We start from the raw sequence: 13,692 nt of genomic DNA on the forward strand, positions 1-13,692 counted from the left end.
AGAGGCGAGGCCTGGCTTCCAGACAGACACAACTTAAAAACTGATGGCCCCTTAGATGCACAGTTTCCTCTTATGACATTGATTATAGCTAGGAGGCGGCGCTTATCTGTCCTAGAGATGCAATCTGCCTGCTTTGATACAATCTGAAAGCTACCAGGAAAAGGAAAAGATCTGCACACATTAGGACTAACCAACACAATCATAAGCTATTCTCTGTGAAGAGTGGATGTCTTGGTAGTACTCACACTGCCAGAGAAGAGGAGGGAATTATTTTGGCTGCAGAGGGAGAGATACAAAGAAAAAAACAGCAGTGAATGAACATAAAACACACATGCTGCTGCTGTAAGATCTGTATGCAAAACATGTCACCAAAACAATCCTTATGCAAGGTTTTCTTCACATTGCATAATAAAGCTACATCACTCTGCTAGAGCTGCAACTAATTACTGTTTTCATTATCGATAACACCCAATTAGTTTTTGTTGAATAATTCTTTAGTTTACAAAATTCATAAAATCGCAAGCTCACAGAGACGGAGGTGATTTAAACAAACTACATGTTATCTGACGAAGAGTGCAAACCCCAGAGACATTTCAGTTATAAATTAGATTTAAAACAGTAAATTGTCACATGGGAATTGAAACCAGCATATGTTGTATATACACTCTAGTGGTGTGGCTCAACAATAACCTAAGGTCCACCACTTGGGTGAAACTGAATATCTTATCTAATTGATGGATTGCCATATACTTTTCTTACATTACATTTATGGTTCTTATATAGTCTACTGACTTTGGTGATCTGAGTTTCCTTTTGACGCCACCAACAGGTTGACATTTCTGTTTTTTAGGGAGGTGTCCATGGTACCAAGGGAATTAATTCTAATGACCTCGAAGATCCCATGACATTATCCTTGCATCACGATGTTGACGTTTGTGTGAGTGAGTAAATGATCTTGGATTTCAGTGCTTTTGGTACAGACATTGATGTCTCCCTCAGGAGGATTTGTAACAGTTAAAAGTTTAATTTAAGAAAATATTTAGTTTTTGATCAAATAACTAATGACATTTTTATCAACATCAGCTGTTCTTGGTGTTTGGTGCTAATAGGCATGCTGGCTTGTTAGCATCAAGTAAGTTTTTACATGCTATTATGCAATTCTGTGCTCATGTGTACATTCAGACAGGCGCTTTGGCTGTTGACTCTCAGTTTTATGGATGATTTAACAACAAATACGTGATTATTGCAAGTGTCGATTATTTTCTATTGAGCGATTTATCTATTAATTGACTAAATGCACCAGCATAGCCTCCTGTTTACTCACTGTAAGTACTCTAACATGTGTAGTTAGTATTCATATTGAATTGTCTAAGTTCTTCTTACCACCCACCTGTGACTGTCATCATGACAGTGTAAATAGAGACAGGAGTAGAGAGAGCAGTAGAACGTGCCGCAAAGGTTCCCAGGCAGGATTGAACCTGTGATGTTGCGTTTATCTGGTATATATGCATATAGCATGTCTTAGCCACTATGGCACTGGGACAACCCCTTTTGCTTTTTCTCTAACTCAGTCCTCTGTTGTGTTTTGTGTTTTGACATTTAGACTCTGACATGGTTTGTTATTTTGCTTTATATAGATGACATTTACAATAATTAGATTTTTTTATGTGATGTATGTGTTTTTTTCTGGAACAAGAAATGGAAGAGCCAATAAAGCATTATTTTAAATCAAATAGACTTAATTGGAGATTGTATAGGCTTGAGGAGGAGGAGGCATGAGGATGAAAAGATCCAAATCCTGTGAGTGCCCTGAAAGTAGCTTACCTTATCAGACCTTTAATTTGTTTAAACATTTTAATTTGTTTGTTAAATATTTTGGCATATTTTAAATTAAATTTCACATTAAAAAAATGTTATGCCTACATAGAAATACACAGAATTACAGAAACACAAGACAAAAAACATTAAATAAATCCATTATAGCAGACAAGTTATAGACAAATAATACAGTTAAAACATGGACTTAGACCCTGATAAATAAGATAATTAGATAGATTAAAACAAACTAAGCATTGTAACGATTTAGAAACTACTTTGTTAGCCACAAAAACCTTCATGACGCCAGTTAATTTCCCTGGGTTATAGTTTTTGGTGTTAGGGCCTGACTTGAAAAGTTGTTAATTTATCATTTATATTGCTTATTTAGATCAGCACTCTCATTATCAACTCAAAACTTTAATAAAGGTTGGGTTTTTTTGACACTTTTGTTACAAATGTATTGAAATTAAAATCTGACAGCCTGAGTTGAGGTACGTAAATCCTTACCAAACATAAGTCATTGGTTGTCAGTAGGTGTAGATCTATGCAATGTTGGGACATGAGCATACCTAATCATAGATATGAATAAAACATGAGATTACCAAAACCTTTGTATGTTAAAGGAAGGAAGCAACCCCGGAGAAAAAAATAAAAACAACATTCTGGAATCAGTTAAAAGACTTTCCATAGAGCAAGAGACAAAAAGGTTGTGGAGTTTGTTGAGAGGCGAGCACAGTGTGTCTCCCATCAAACAACATTTTCCCTGTGAATCGTGTCAATGGCAGCATCATTCTGTGGGGAGGCTTGTAGGAGTCGACACAACAGTGAAATAAGACAAATGTGGGGAAATTGTTGAGAGGAAACCTGCATTAGACTGCCAAAGACTCTAGATCAATACAGTATTCTAGCAGGACCATGACCGTAAAATCAAAGATGTCAATGCTGGAATAACTTCAGAGGAAAAATATGAAAGCCCTGCAGAGACCCATGCCTACCTAAACCTCATTGAAAACCAGAGAAATTACATGAAAAGTGCCGTTCACAGACAATTCCAAGTTGGACTGAGCCAAACCAAATCTGTGAGGAGGAAAGAAAAACACTGCTATATATCTAAGTGCTCAGGGGATACAGATGTATCCGCTTTGACTCTCAATACAATTTGCTGTCAAAGGAGCTTCTTATGTGCAAAGTGTTGGGATTGAATATTTTGTCAAGGCTAGTATGTCGGTATTCTACTGTATACAGTGCAGTGCATTTTTCTAGCACATTTTCCAGACTGTGCACTCACATGCACTAACATGCACTAAAAACATGAAGGCCTGCCTCGCAATGTCATCAAAGCAAGGAGAAGCTCTGAAAACAACACACACAGAGGGAGAGGGAATGTATTCTCTGCTCAGCTAGACATTACTCAACTAGATCTTCCATAGAAAATATTTTTTTGCTGCTATATTAATGCTCTGAATGTTAAATACAGCTGCTTGAAAGATCTTGAGTTTCTGTGTGCTGAACGTTGTGACTCTGTACATCGAGGAAAACAGCTGGTAGCACTTCAGCATAATATATCATAGTAGAGCAAAGAATGAACGTGATCATTATCAGACTCCTCATCATTAGTGGCATCAAATTTTCCATAGCACTTATACTATCAAAATTAACTCTAAAATTACATATAGCATTTAGACCATCTACACCATTATTGAAATGTCACAGTGTTGAATGAAGGCAGGTCCTTGACAAATCTTGTTAAATTATGAAAAAGGGGTAAAATAGTAAGGCGGATGTCAAGCAGACGTGATTATGTAACTCGGAGGGCAGCAGGTGCTGTCTGATGTGTTTGTTTGCCATAAGGAGGAGGAGTCATGACAGCTGCAAGCCTGTCAGGTCAACCTAATAGGCAGAAATGTTTTTCCTGAATCCTGATCGTGATTTAATGTTCTTTGGATGATTTCATTTAATTATTTTTTTTTTTTTTAATTTTTTGTAGGAAACGAACATAGTCAGATAAAATTGGTGGAAGAACTTTATATATTTTTAAAAATATGATTTTTTAATTTTGCAGGGGGGAGGGAGTCGGTTTGTTAAGTAAGATTTCTTATTTTACCCTCAAAGGGTAATGGTCACTGTGGTTATTGTTATGTATGGAGTATTATCTATAATATTCCCAATAATACTGAAGCATCCTCAATGACTGTGGCCAATGTGTATATGTATGCCAAACCATTTAGTGTAAATCATTTATATACCAGTCTATAAAAAAGTAACCTCATACACATGTAACATTTAGCATTAATGGTTTTTACATCCATCCAAGCCCCCTGAGTCTACCCTTTTCATATGAATACTAATATATGATTATGATATATTAATGTATATCTGCTGCATTAGGACAAGGCTTCAGAATTGCATCTGCTTCAGCAATAGCCTCAGGCAGTATTTTATAATCTATATTATGCTCAAATTAAAATGCTAGAACACATATATTTCTTTAATTCTGCTACTTCTTCTCTATTCTGTTGGACTCTAAACTGCGAGCCAGTCTAAAATCAAATGGTAAGTGGCTCTCAAGTTCCTGTTTATCATAAGTGCATGTGTAGTAGTTTTCTTTTACTACTTTGAGTAGATTTTTTAGCTTATTGTTCTTTTCATTCTGTATGCTTAGTCAAATAAAAATTATCCTTTAAATATAACAAACAAAATCACAATTTTGAACACAACAAGAAGTATTAAATTCCATATAGATCATTGGTGTTGAAGGCACTGACACTGTTAGAGGAGACCTTTTGAATGCATGTTGCCATGTGGTTTGCTTAACCTCTCCAAACCAAACCAGTACATACTGTAAGTCCACAGTCGACAGCAGTGTAACCACACCCTCTTTGTCTTTCATACATCACTGCACGTCATCACTGCACATCATGCAAATAAGAGCTCAGGGGAACCGACATTACTAGTTTCCACAATGCAGCCATATTGCAAGTACCGGTAATATTTTTGGCTTCAGTAAGCTTTAGTCTTAAGAACGCGAACAACTCAGAACAGTAAATTGTTCTCTGTTTATATATATCACAGAAGATAAGGCATAGAAGAAATTACCTTTTTGTATATGAATAAATAGAAAGCACACAATGAAAAAGCCATAATGCATTCCTAGAACATGTCTGTAGTGCATTGTGATGGAAGAATACAGTCTAGTGCCCTTCTGCAGACGGCTGCTATGAGAGTCTGAGAAGCCTCTGGCTACAGGAAGTCACAGGTGTGATGGAGGCAGACGGAGACATAAATTACACACTATGCTGCCCAAACCGATTACCGCTGATGGGAGCGTGTTTGTATCTAAAACACACAGGAGGAAGGGGATTGATAAACGAAGAGAGGAAAGAAAAAATAAAATAAAGTAAAGAAGGACGGGAAGATGGAAAAAAAGAGATAAGGCAGGATGGCCAAAAGGAAAGAACGATGTAAAGAAAGAAATTAAAGAAGGTAGGAAGAGATAAAGTAAAGAAGAAAATGGATAGATGCTGTATACAGAACGAAGAGAAGAAGGAAGGAGATAAACTGTACACAATAAGCTTCATAGTATGTATCAAGGTCAAAACAGCAAATGTCCCACTTCAGATGCTTCCCAAATATTACGGTTTCACTTATTCTATTTTTAGCATTGTCCTAACATTGTTTCAGGTTTTACATAACTCCTATTTGCAAAGAGTAGCAAACACCCACTCACTCTTACCTATGCAGTAAAGCCATATGGCGTTACTGCATGACACTTCAGCTCACATTAGCCCAAGCAAGCGGGAAACAAGTCGGATGAAAGGCATCAGAGATAACCATCATTCAACCCTGGAAGTGGTTGCTCTACAGCCCTTTCATATGTTAACCAAGCCCTAAACATACACTAAATACACACATATATCCATAAGAAGCAAAGTCTGATATATTTCGTCAAAAAATAGACATTACTTTGTTGTTATTGTTTGATTGTCATTAGGTATTATTGAGACTTTACACTGAATATAATAGAGGAAGTACATAGAAAACTTTTGATAATTAAGTAGGATGGTGTTAATATATTAGATTGTATAATAATAGATTGTAGTTTTTTAATTGTAAGTAATTCATTATCAGTTTGGATGGATGTAACAGACTGATGCAACTGATTTAAGTTTGTTGTGTGCCTCTTGCTGGAGAGCTGAGGATTTCAGTAGCAATAGCAGTTGTGTTATTATACCACCTTTCTCAAACCCAGTAAAACTCCTTTGATAAATATTACAAAGCAACCACTCTGTACGAGGACAGGCTGCAGTGACAGGACCACTCAGGTTAAGTGCAATAGTGAGTTTCCTGAGGAGCATCTGGATGAACTGTGCAGGTGGATGCTCATGACTCTACGTAGACCTGACACCAGAGCAGCACTTTGGCCACACTGTGAATAATCTGGCTATCATATCTGTCTGGTGTGGACCGAGCATGACAGCCGTCCGGCGATGGAGCTGGTGTTTCTGGACTCTCTAATCAGCTTCTGCTCTTTTCTAGAAGATATAAACTTTCTATGAGGACAGTGAGAGAAAGTCTGCATAAGGTATCAATCATACACTTTAGTTATGCTTTTCCACTTTTCCCTGCATATCACTTCAGCAGTAAACTGATGACATAGTATATACTTTGTGTGAGAAATAATGGGAAAGCCAGATAAAATAATCAAAAGATAATAAACAACAGAGGTGGTCCACAGTGAATGAACAGAAAGTTTTTTTGAATTTCCTTGTCTTTAAAAGCTTTGCTGTTGCCTTTGATTGATGGGTTTCTCTACTGCACTTTTACTGCATTACTTTATTGAATTTAGGAAACCTAATGCACTGTAACTGCACTATAACTCTTGGATTTTTTTATCATTTATTCATTTTATTATCATTTTATTTTTTATCATTTTTATCATTTATTATTATTTTATTTATTCACTTTGTTAAATCAGCCTTACAAACCTTAATTTTAGACTGATAGAAGGCTTTTCTTCCTCATCTTTTAGGCTTTCTCAGAGTGCTTTTTGGAATTAAGCTTACTCACTTTGCTGCCAAGACTTGATTGATACCAATCTGAGTGGTACAGTATCAATGTTCTTGTCCAGCTATCTGCCAGATATCCTCATATTTTCCAACATTTTTAAGCTATAGCTTTAAATGTTTGGTTTTAGAACAGCCAGGTCATTCTTCATGCATCTTCCTTATTGATTGCTGTTTTAGTTTTGCTAAACAATGTGTTGCTTGCTTTAAACCATATATAAAAATGACAAGAAAACAAAAACAATCTTTATCTTTGAGATTTTCTTCTTCCAGACTGACATACTGTCCATTTTCAACATTCAGTGGTAACATACCAAATCTCAACCGGGCACATAAGGCTCACTCCTTCTTATGTAAATTATATACAACATAATCCTTCCTTTCCATATTCAAATTTTATCATCCCGAAAGAGAACAATTTTAGTTTAGCAGATATGTCATGAGTCCACTGTTTTGAAATATATCAACTTTGCTTTTATTATGGGAATGATAAAGAGATGAAGGTATTTCCTGTTTTTCTGTATCATCTTACACAATATTGTAATCTTCCTGCGAACCTGGAGTCGACGTGGCCTGTTGTTTCCCCTGTGGAGGAGCATCATTCCCAAACTCAGCCCCCTCATCAGCCCTCCTAGACATCTGTGCCTTTGCCCTTTCCTCTGTTGAGCCAAAAACGGACAGCAGCCACAGGTGGTCTCTGTGCTTTATCGGTTCTGACACAAATCTCTTGCCTTAAGTGCTTAGAGAGACAATTAAAAATTCATTAGGACAATGAAACTAGAGAGGATAAAAAAGAAATAGGACAGACAACAATACATAACCTTGCTGAGGCTCCAAAGTGCTCTGACCTATCGTCTACAATGTCTCTTGCTGGCGGCAGTAGTGTGCATGTGTGTGTGTGTGATTGTGTTGGGGTGTAACTATAGAGATACAGAGTCTGTCTAATATAGGAAACAAGGCTGCGCTGCTGCAACCCTAAAATTACAATACAGAGGGTCATTTATTTATGGACTTTGTTGTTTGGAGTACTGAAATTCATGTGTTCATTCATATGTTCCTCAAAGCAGCTGGTCTCTTCAAGAGATTGAGCTCAAGCACAACATCCCCAGACATTTGACCACATTTAAATGATTCTGACTAACAAATAACCATCATCCTGTTTTTTTGTTTACTTGCAAATTAGCCTATACTGTCTGTCTATAGCTCATTCATAAGGGACTAAATTTGTATTTTCCTTTTTAAATCTTTTCTTCACTATAAAACATGTTTTGATAAGATTCCCATAAATGTTTTCAGTCACAAGCTGTAACACATGACATTATATTAACTGCCATTTTACACAAGTACATTCATTTTGAAAAGCAGCTTTCTAGTGCCTTTGAAGTGGCTTTGTGATAGATTAATTGGGTTGGATTGGCATGTTTTATGCCCTCCCTATGAAATTACAAAATAGCCATATAATCCCTGGAAAAGTTATCCCTAAAATTTAACCATAAACCATTTAAAAGTCAGATCTTTAAGGGGACAAACTCATTTTTCAGTGCTTGTGCACATACATTATGGTATCTGGATTACCTATCAGCCCATTAACTGTAAAATAAGACAACCACACCGTTTTTTGGTGGGCTGCTTTGATCAGAAAACTTGATTCAACAAGCCCTTCAGATTTGGTTCCCCTTCCTTTGTCACGTGCAGGCTCATTATAATATACTGCCACCCACCCAAGTATCTCCACCCACAGCTTGAGAACTACCTCAAGCTGTGGGTGCGCAATGTTTTCTCGTAAGCCAATCAGAGCAGACTGGGCTTTTACAGGAGGATTGCTTAAAGAGACACTCCTAAAACAGAGCCTTTCAGACACAGAATGAATACAGGTTTATATTCAAACATGTTAACACCCAAAATATAAGTATGAACCAGAAAATGAGCATGATATGCGATCTTATCTTTAATTTTGGGCCTTGAGGGAGTAAATCTAACAACCCCTGTTAATAGGCTCTTATACTGACCTACTTGTCATGTAGGGGAACATAGTAATTTAACAATTAACCCGACTATTCAGAGCTCAGGAAATGATAAAAGGACGAAGTGAGGTGAAGTGAGTTCTGAATTAATTGTTAATCGAAAAACTAGACCTGGTGGTATGTCTGACAGGATGATGCATGAGGACAAACCAGATGGAAAATAGTAAAACTTCAATATATATTAAGTATTGTATGTATATTATACTATATTATTATGCCATTCATTTATATTCAGAAGAGGGAGATAGGCGCCAGTGAAGCAACTTCAGACTAAACAATAAAAACTACAAAGGAACTTTTTAGCTTTAACACAAATACCTAGTCGTGCATGGAGTCAGTTTACAACAAGATATATTGTGGAAAGGTGCCACCTCTCTGCAGCAAAAGTTCCACCTTATGTGAGTAAGTCTCCTGCCATAACAGCCATGTATGAAAGCCTTTTGGACAGTGAACAATGTTGTCAGCCTGTAGACTCCAAAAATGTAACGCCAGGAATCAAAGAATAGGACTGATAGAACTGGTAATGTGAGGATATAATGTAATGATTCATAAATGAGTCAGCACTGTAAATACAAATCAGGCTGTTCAGATGAATATGGAAAAATGTACGATATGATATGATGTATAAGCGACTAATAAGCTTACTGGTTACATAAATCCATCCATATAAGGATCCATGATTTATTCCCTCTCTTTCATTGTCTCTGTTATTTTCCCCTGATCTCGTTCTGACAGTCTTTCTCACTCTTGATCTGGTCCACATGAACAGTTAAGCATCAGATCATTTATTTCATGTTAGGACTAAAGGGTTGAGTACGCTTTTGTCACATCGCTGCTGCCATTAGCAGTTAGCCTGTTCCCTCTTCTATCTCCCTTTCTAATGTCTTCTTGAATTCCAAGATCACTCGCGAACAGAGTAAATGTAAAAACACTTTTTTCTCATCTCTGCAAACACACACTCCCCTAATTTCAATTTGGGTCACTCGGTTTTAAAATCCTCTCTTCTGTGCTTAAGATGTATTATTTAAAATGTTTAAGTGCCGAGATGAGACTAGTACTGACCCTGCTATCTTACCTTCACACTGTCAAAGATTCCCTCATGGCGGGTCATGCTGGAGCTTCAGTAAAGTAGCTCATTCTCCACATTACATGACATGATCCCAATCGGTTCAAGCCAATAAGACTACAGAGTGCTGAGGTTGCTTTAAAGCAGGTTGTGTCACTGTTGAGGTTGTGAATATTACATCAGTGAGCTGAGTGCATTAATGTCACACTGAACCCCATGAAACTTACAAATTAAATGTTCCCAAACACATTTATTATTATCAAATCGGATGCAATCACCACTGATGAATTACGCACCACTGATACAATTCTTTACAGTTATTCATTACCAGCACAATAATTATCATGTTTTTCTAACACAGAGCCAACGATGATTAGGACGCTGAAGATTTCAAACTTTTCCATGACTGTGGCAGATTTTTAAACTACAAAAATAATTGCACATTCGTACTTAACATATTAACATATTAGATTTAAGAATGTACGACAACTTTGAGCTGATTGCCTGCATTCATCTCTGCTTGTTTTTTAATTCGAATGAGGTGTGTCTTACAGCCTGTTGGTGTTTAGGCGAGGAGTTATCCAATTGTGGGTTGTATTCATCCAATCACACAATACAACAGTGGACGTTGCCGTTGTTGTTGACACACTGGTGGAGATCTGCGCGCTACTGAGTGCACCTTTCTAGTTGAATTATTGGAACACTTTTAAGTCACAGATAAATCTGGAAACAATTTAGAGCAATTAAAAACAAGAAAAAGATCTGAATTGTTATCATATCAAAGGCTTTCAGTTATGGAAGAATTACATGCAGCACTGAAACAATTTTATGAATGAAAATATAGCCATTTTATGTTGCAAAATGCCCTTCAACCTGATTTAAATATTTAAGAATATTTTCAAACAAAACCCAGACTTATTGCTGACAAACTGGTGGGATATGTTTTATAAGTTACAAGTACATTAAACCCTGAAAAGATAGTCCAGCACAGTATGAGGGTCTGCTTTAATCATAATGCTCTTTATACTAAATATCTGTGGTTGGCATCCCATTTATTTAGTCTATACTGATTTAGTATCAATGCAGATCTTATTTTCATTCACAGTTGCTTAGACAAAAATACCCAGTATTATAAAACGCTAAAAATAAAACTTAATTATTATGTGGCTTTATGCAAATAGCTCACATAGTAACTGATAAAGTGCATTTCTGATACTTTAGGCAGATTATTATCACAATAGTTAGAAGTTAGATGCTCAAAAATAAACGTCTGTAACACAACAGAATCAAGTCTATATTCTGAACCATTCCCACAACCAAAACATTTGTAACCCACTTTATTCCAAAGAGGATGCAAAACTTAACACGTTTACAATATCCCTGGTAATTTAATAGATGACAAACCCACCACTGCCATAAAAAACATAACATTAACTGTGTGGTTATTGTGGATTGTCAGTGCTGCACCGGGAGATACAGTACAGTAGGTTTGGTTCCTGAAGTTATTAAAAAGCTCATAAAAGCCCTCTGATGTAAAGTTTTAGAAAAGAGGTTTGAGGAAGATGACAGGTTGTATAAAGAAAAAGGTGGAAGGAGCTTAAAGATTTAAAATTTGGTTTCGATTCACAATTCAAAGTAGCAAACAGCTGCAATAATTCTCATATGGAGTTTACATTTGAATTTAAGGAATAGTTTGACAGTTTGGGACATGCACTTGCCGAGAGTTAGAGGAAACTACTCTCAAGGCCCCTTCAAAAATACCAAACTTTCAAACTATTCCCTTAAATATCAAACTTAATGGAAAGCAGCCACAAAACATGTGCTTGTTGCTTTTGAGATTCATGTATCCCTCAGGACTTCTCGAAATGTGGGGGGGAAGGGTCTCGCTGAAAGAGCAGGGTCACACCCTTCCTGAAGCGGTGATCCCTGACACTGTAGATTATGACATTACAGCAACTGTTTCCTGTCAGGATCCAGAAGGCAAAAAAGGAAAAGTTACACCAGGTGTATCCCACCACGTTCCCGAGCACAAACACTGCGATGGGAGTGAAGGATGCTGTGAAGGCGAATGTCAGTATGCCAATTGTCTTGGCAGCTTTGATATCTGAGAAGGAGGGCCTGTGAGAGCATCCTCCTCCTCCCCCTGCCCCTCCTCCTCCCCCTCCATCACTCAGACTCCCCTCTGACAGCAGTTTGCGTTTTCGGGAGTACCGTCGGATGCTGGTGAAAGACACAATGTTCACTGCTAATGTGCCACCGAGCAGTGTGAAGTCAAATGCTGGGAATAACAGCAAAATGTTGGCATCAGGTGGCAGCTGGCTTCCCAACAATAGTGGTGTGTAGTTACACATCCGGCTGCACTCGTTGTACTCCAAAGTGAAGTTTCTGCTAAAGATGAGGGGCGCAAGAGCCAGCAGGAGGCTGGCAGCCCAGGAGAGCAGGATGAGGAGCAGAGTCCTTCTCCGGGTCACCAGGGCGTCCTTGTGGAGGGGCCGTAGGATGGCCACGCTTCTCTCCAGTGTCATGAGGAAGATGGTGCTGATGGAGACAAAGGTGCATCCAGCAAACACGGGACCAATCAGCATGCAGGGCTGCCAAGGGCTCACGAGTCCCCCGAGAGAAGAGGAGGTGGCCGGAGAAATAGAGCTGCCCTGGTACCAAATGGGAGGTGTGCTGGTCACCATCAGTGAGATCTCAGTGTAGACGGAGAATGGGACCACGAGGACACCAACCATCATGTCTGCTATGGCCAGAGACACTGTCAGAGAGAGAGACAACAGGAACAAGAGGGCTAAGGGAACACATTGAAGCTGTTTTCTAGTCGATACACTTCAAGCTCGACTAGCCCTTTTAGATAAAATTGCAACAAGAGTGTGAAAATGTGTGAGAATTGAATATATGATCTTGTTAAATAAACAAGATCATATAATTAACTAAATTAAATAAGCTACTGCTATAAATAACTAAGACCTTCTTTGATCTTTGTCATTAGACCCTAGAAGGCCTTTGGTGTTGGCAGGTTGACAAATTCTTCTTCATTAACAATATTGATTTGAATAGAACCATGAAATTACATCATACCATTTATTTTATTTCAGTATCAATATTGAATTTCTGCTGGAAGGAACCTTCCCTGTGGAGGAGCTTCAACACTGATCCAAGCTCAATAAGTTTATTGACAGATTTGCATTAAATTCTAAGATGATTAACAACATTTACCTTTCAGGTATCCCTGTGGTGTTCGGGACTGCCTCGTTTGCACAAAGACAGTAAGGGTGACCACATTTCCAACCACAATGGCAAATGCCAGGCTGACCATGAACACCACTGCCAAAGTACGATTGATAAATCCACAGCAACAGAGGGTGCAGAGCGGCGGCAGTGACTGGCCCGAACCGAGTCCTTCCTGAGCAGCTGCGGTGACGTTAAACGGACAGTCTGACATCGGCAGCAGAACTGCTGTACTCCCAGGAACACTTACGTTGGGAAGCAGAGCAGTCATGGCCCGGGATAGACTGGATTTACCCCTTGTGATTTGTAGGCAGAAAGGTCGCTCAGGAAACCATGTCCTGGACTGGGACACTACACTGATGAGAAATGAAAAATATATGAAGGCAGTTAAATGGTCTGTCCAAATAATGAACCAGTATTATAAGAAGCAGTATAAAGTTCTGTATGTCATTAATCTCCAAGTCAAGTTTTATGGCACAACTCTCTCTCC

The 13,692-nt window shown here is 38.1% G+C and overlaps 1 protein-coding gene across 1 annotated transcript; it reads right to left on the bottom strand.

Annotated features, from left to right (window-relative positions):
• Nucleotides 1-11,821: 11,821 nt before the first annotated feature.
• Nucleotides 11,822-13,473, bottom strand: LOC129109104 (beta-2 adrenergic receptor-like). The gene is made up of 2 exons (XM_054621061.1): nucleotides 13,191-13,473; nucleotides 11,822-12,729 (listed from the first exon to the last, which is right to left on the bottom strand). The coding sequence occupies exons 1-2, from the start codon at nucleotides 13,471-13,473 to the stop codon at nucleotides 11,822-11,824; spliced, it is 1,191 nt and encodes a 396-aa protein (XP_054477036.1).
• Nucleotides 13,474-13,692: the final 219 nt, after the last annotated feature.

The sequence above is a fragment of the Anoplopoma fimbria genome, chromosome 2 (genome assembly GCF_027596085.1).
Source record: "Anoplopoma fimbria isolate UVic2021 breed Golden Eagle Sablefish chromosome 2, Afim_UVic_2022, whole genome shotgun sequence".
NCBI classification, from domain to species: domain Eukaryota; kingdom Metazoa; phylum Chordata; class Actinopteri; order Perciformes; family Anoplopomatidae; genus Anoplopoma; species Anoplopoma fimbria.

Excerpts from the sequence above, each read along its gene's own strand:
- LOC129109104 (XM_054621061.1), bottom strand. The coding sequence starts at position 13,473 with ATGACTGCTCTGCTTCCCAACGTAAGTGTTCCTGGGAGTACAGCAGTT. Across the intron at positions 12,730-13,190 it reads ACCACAGGGATACCTGAAAG|TGTCTCTGGCCATAGCAGAC; the intron begins GTAAATGTTGTT and ends TCTCTCTGACAG.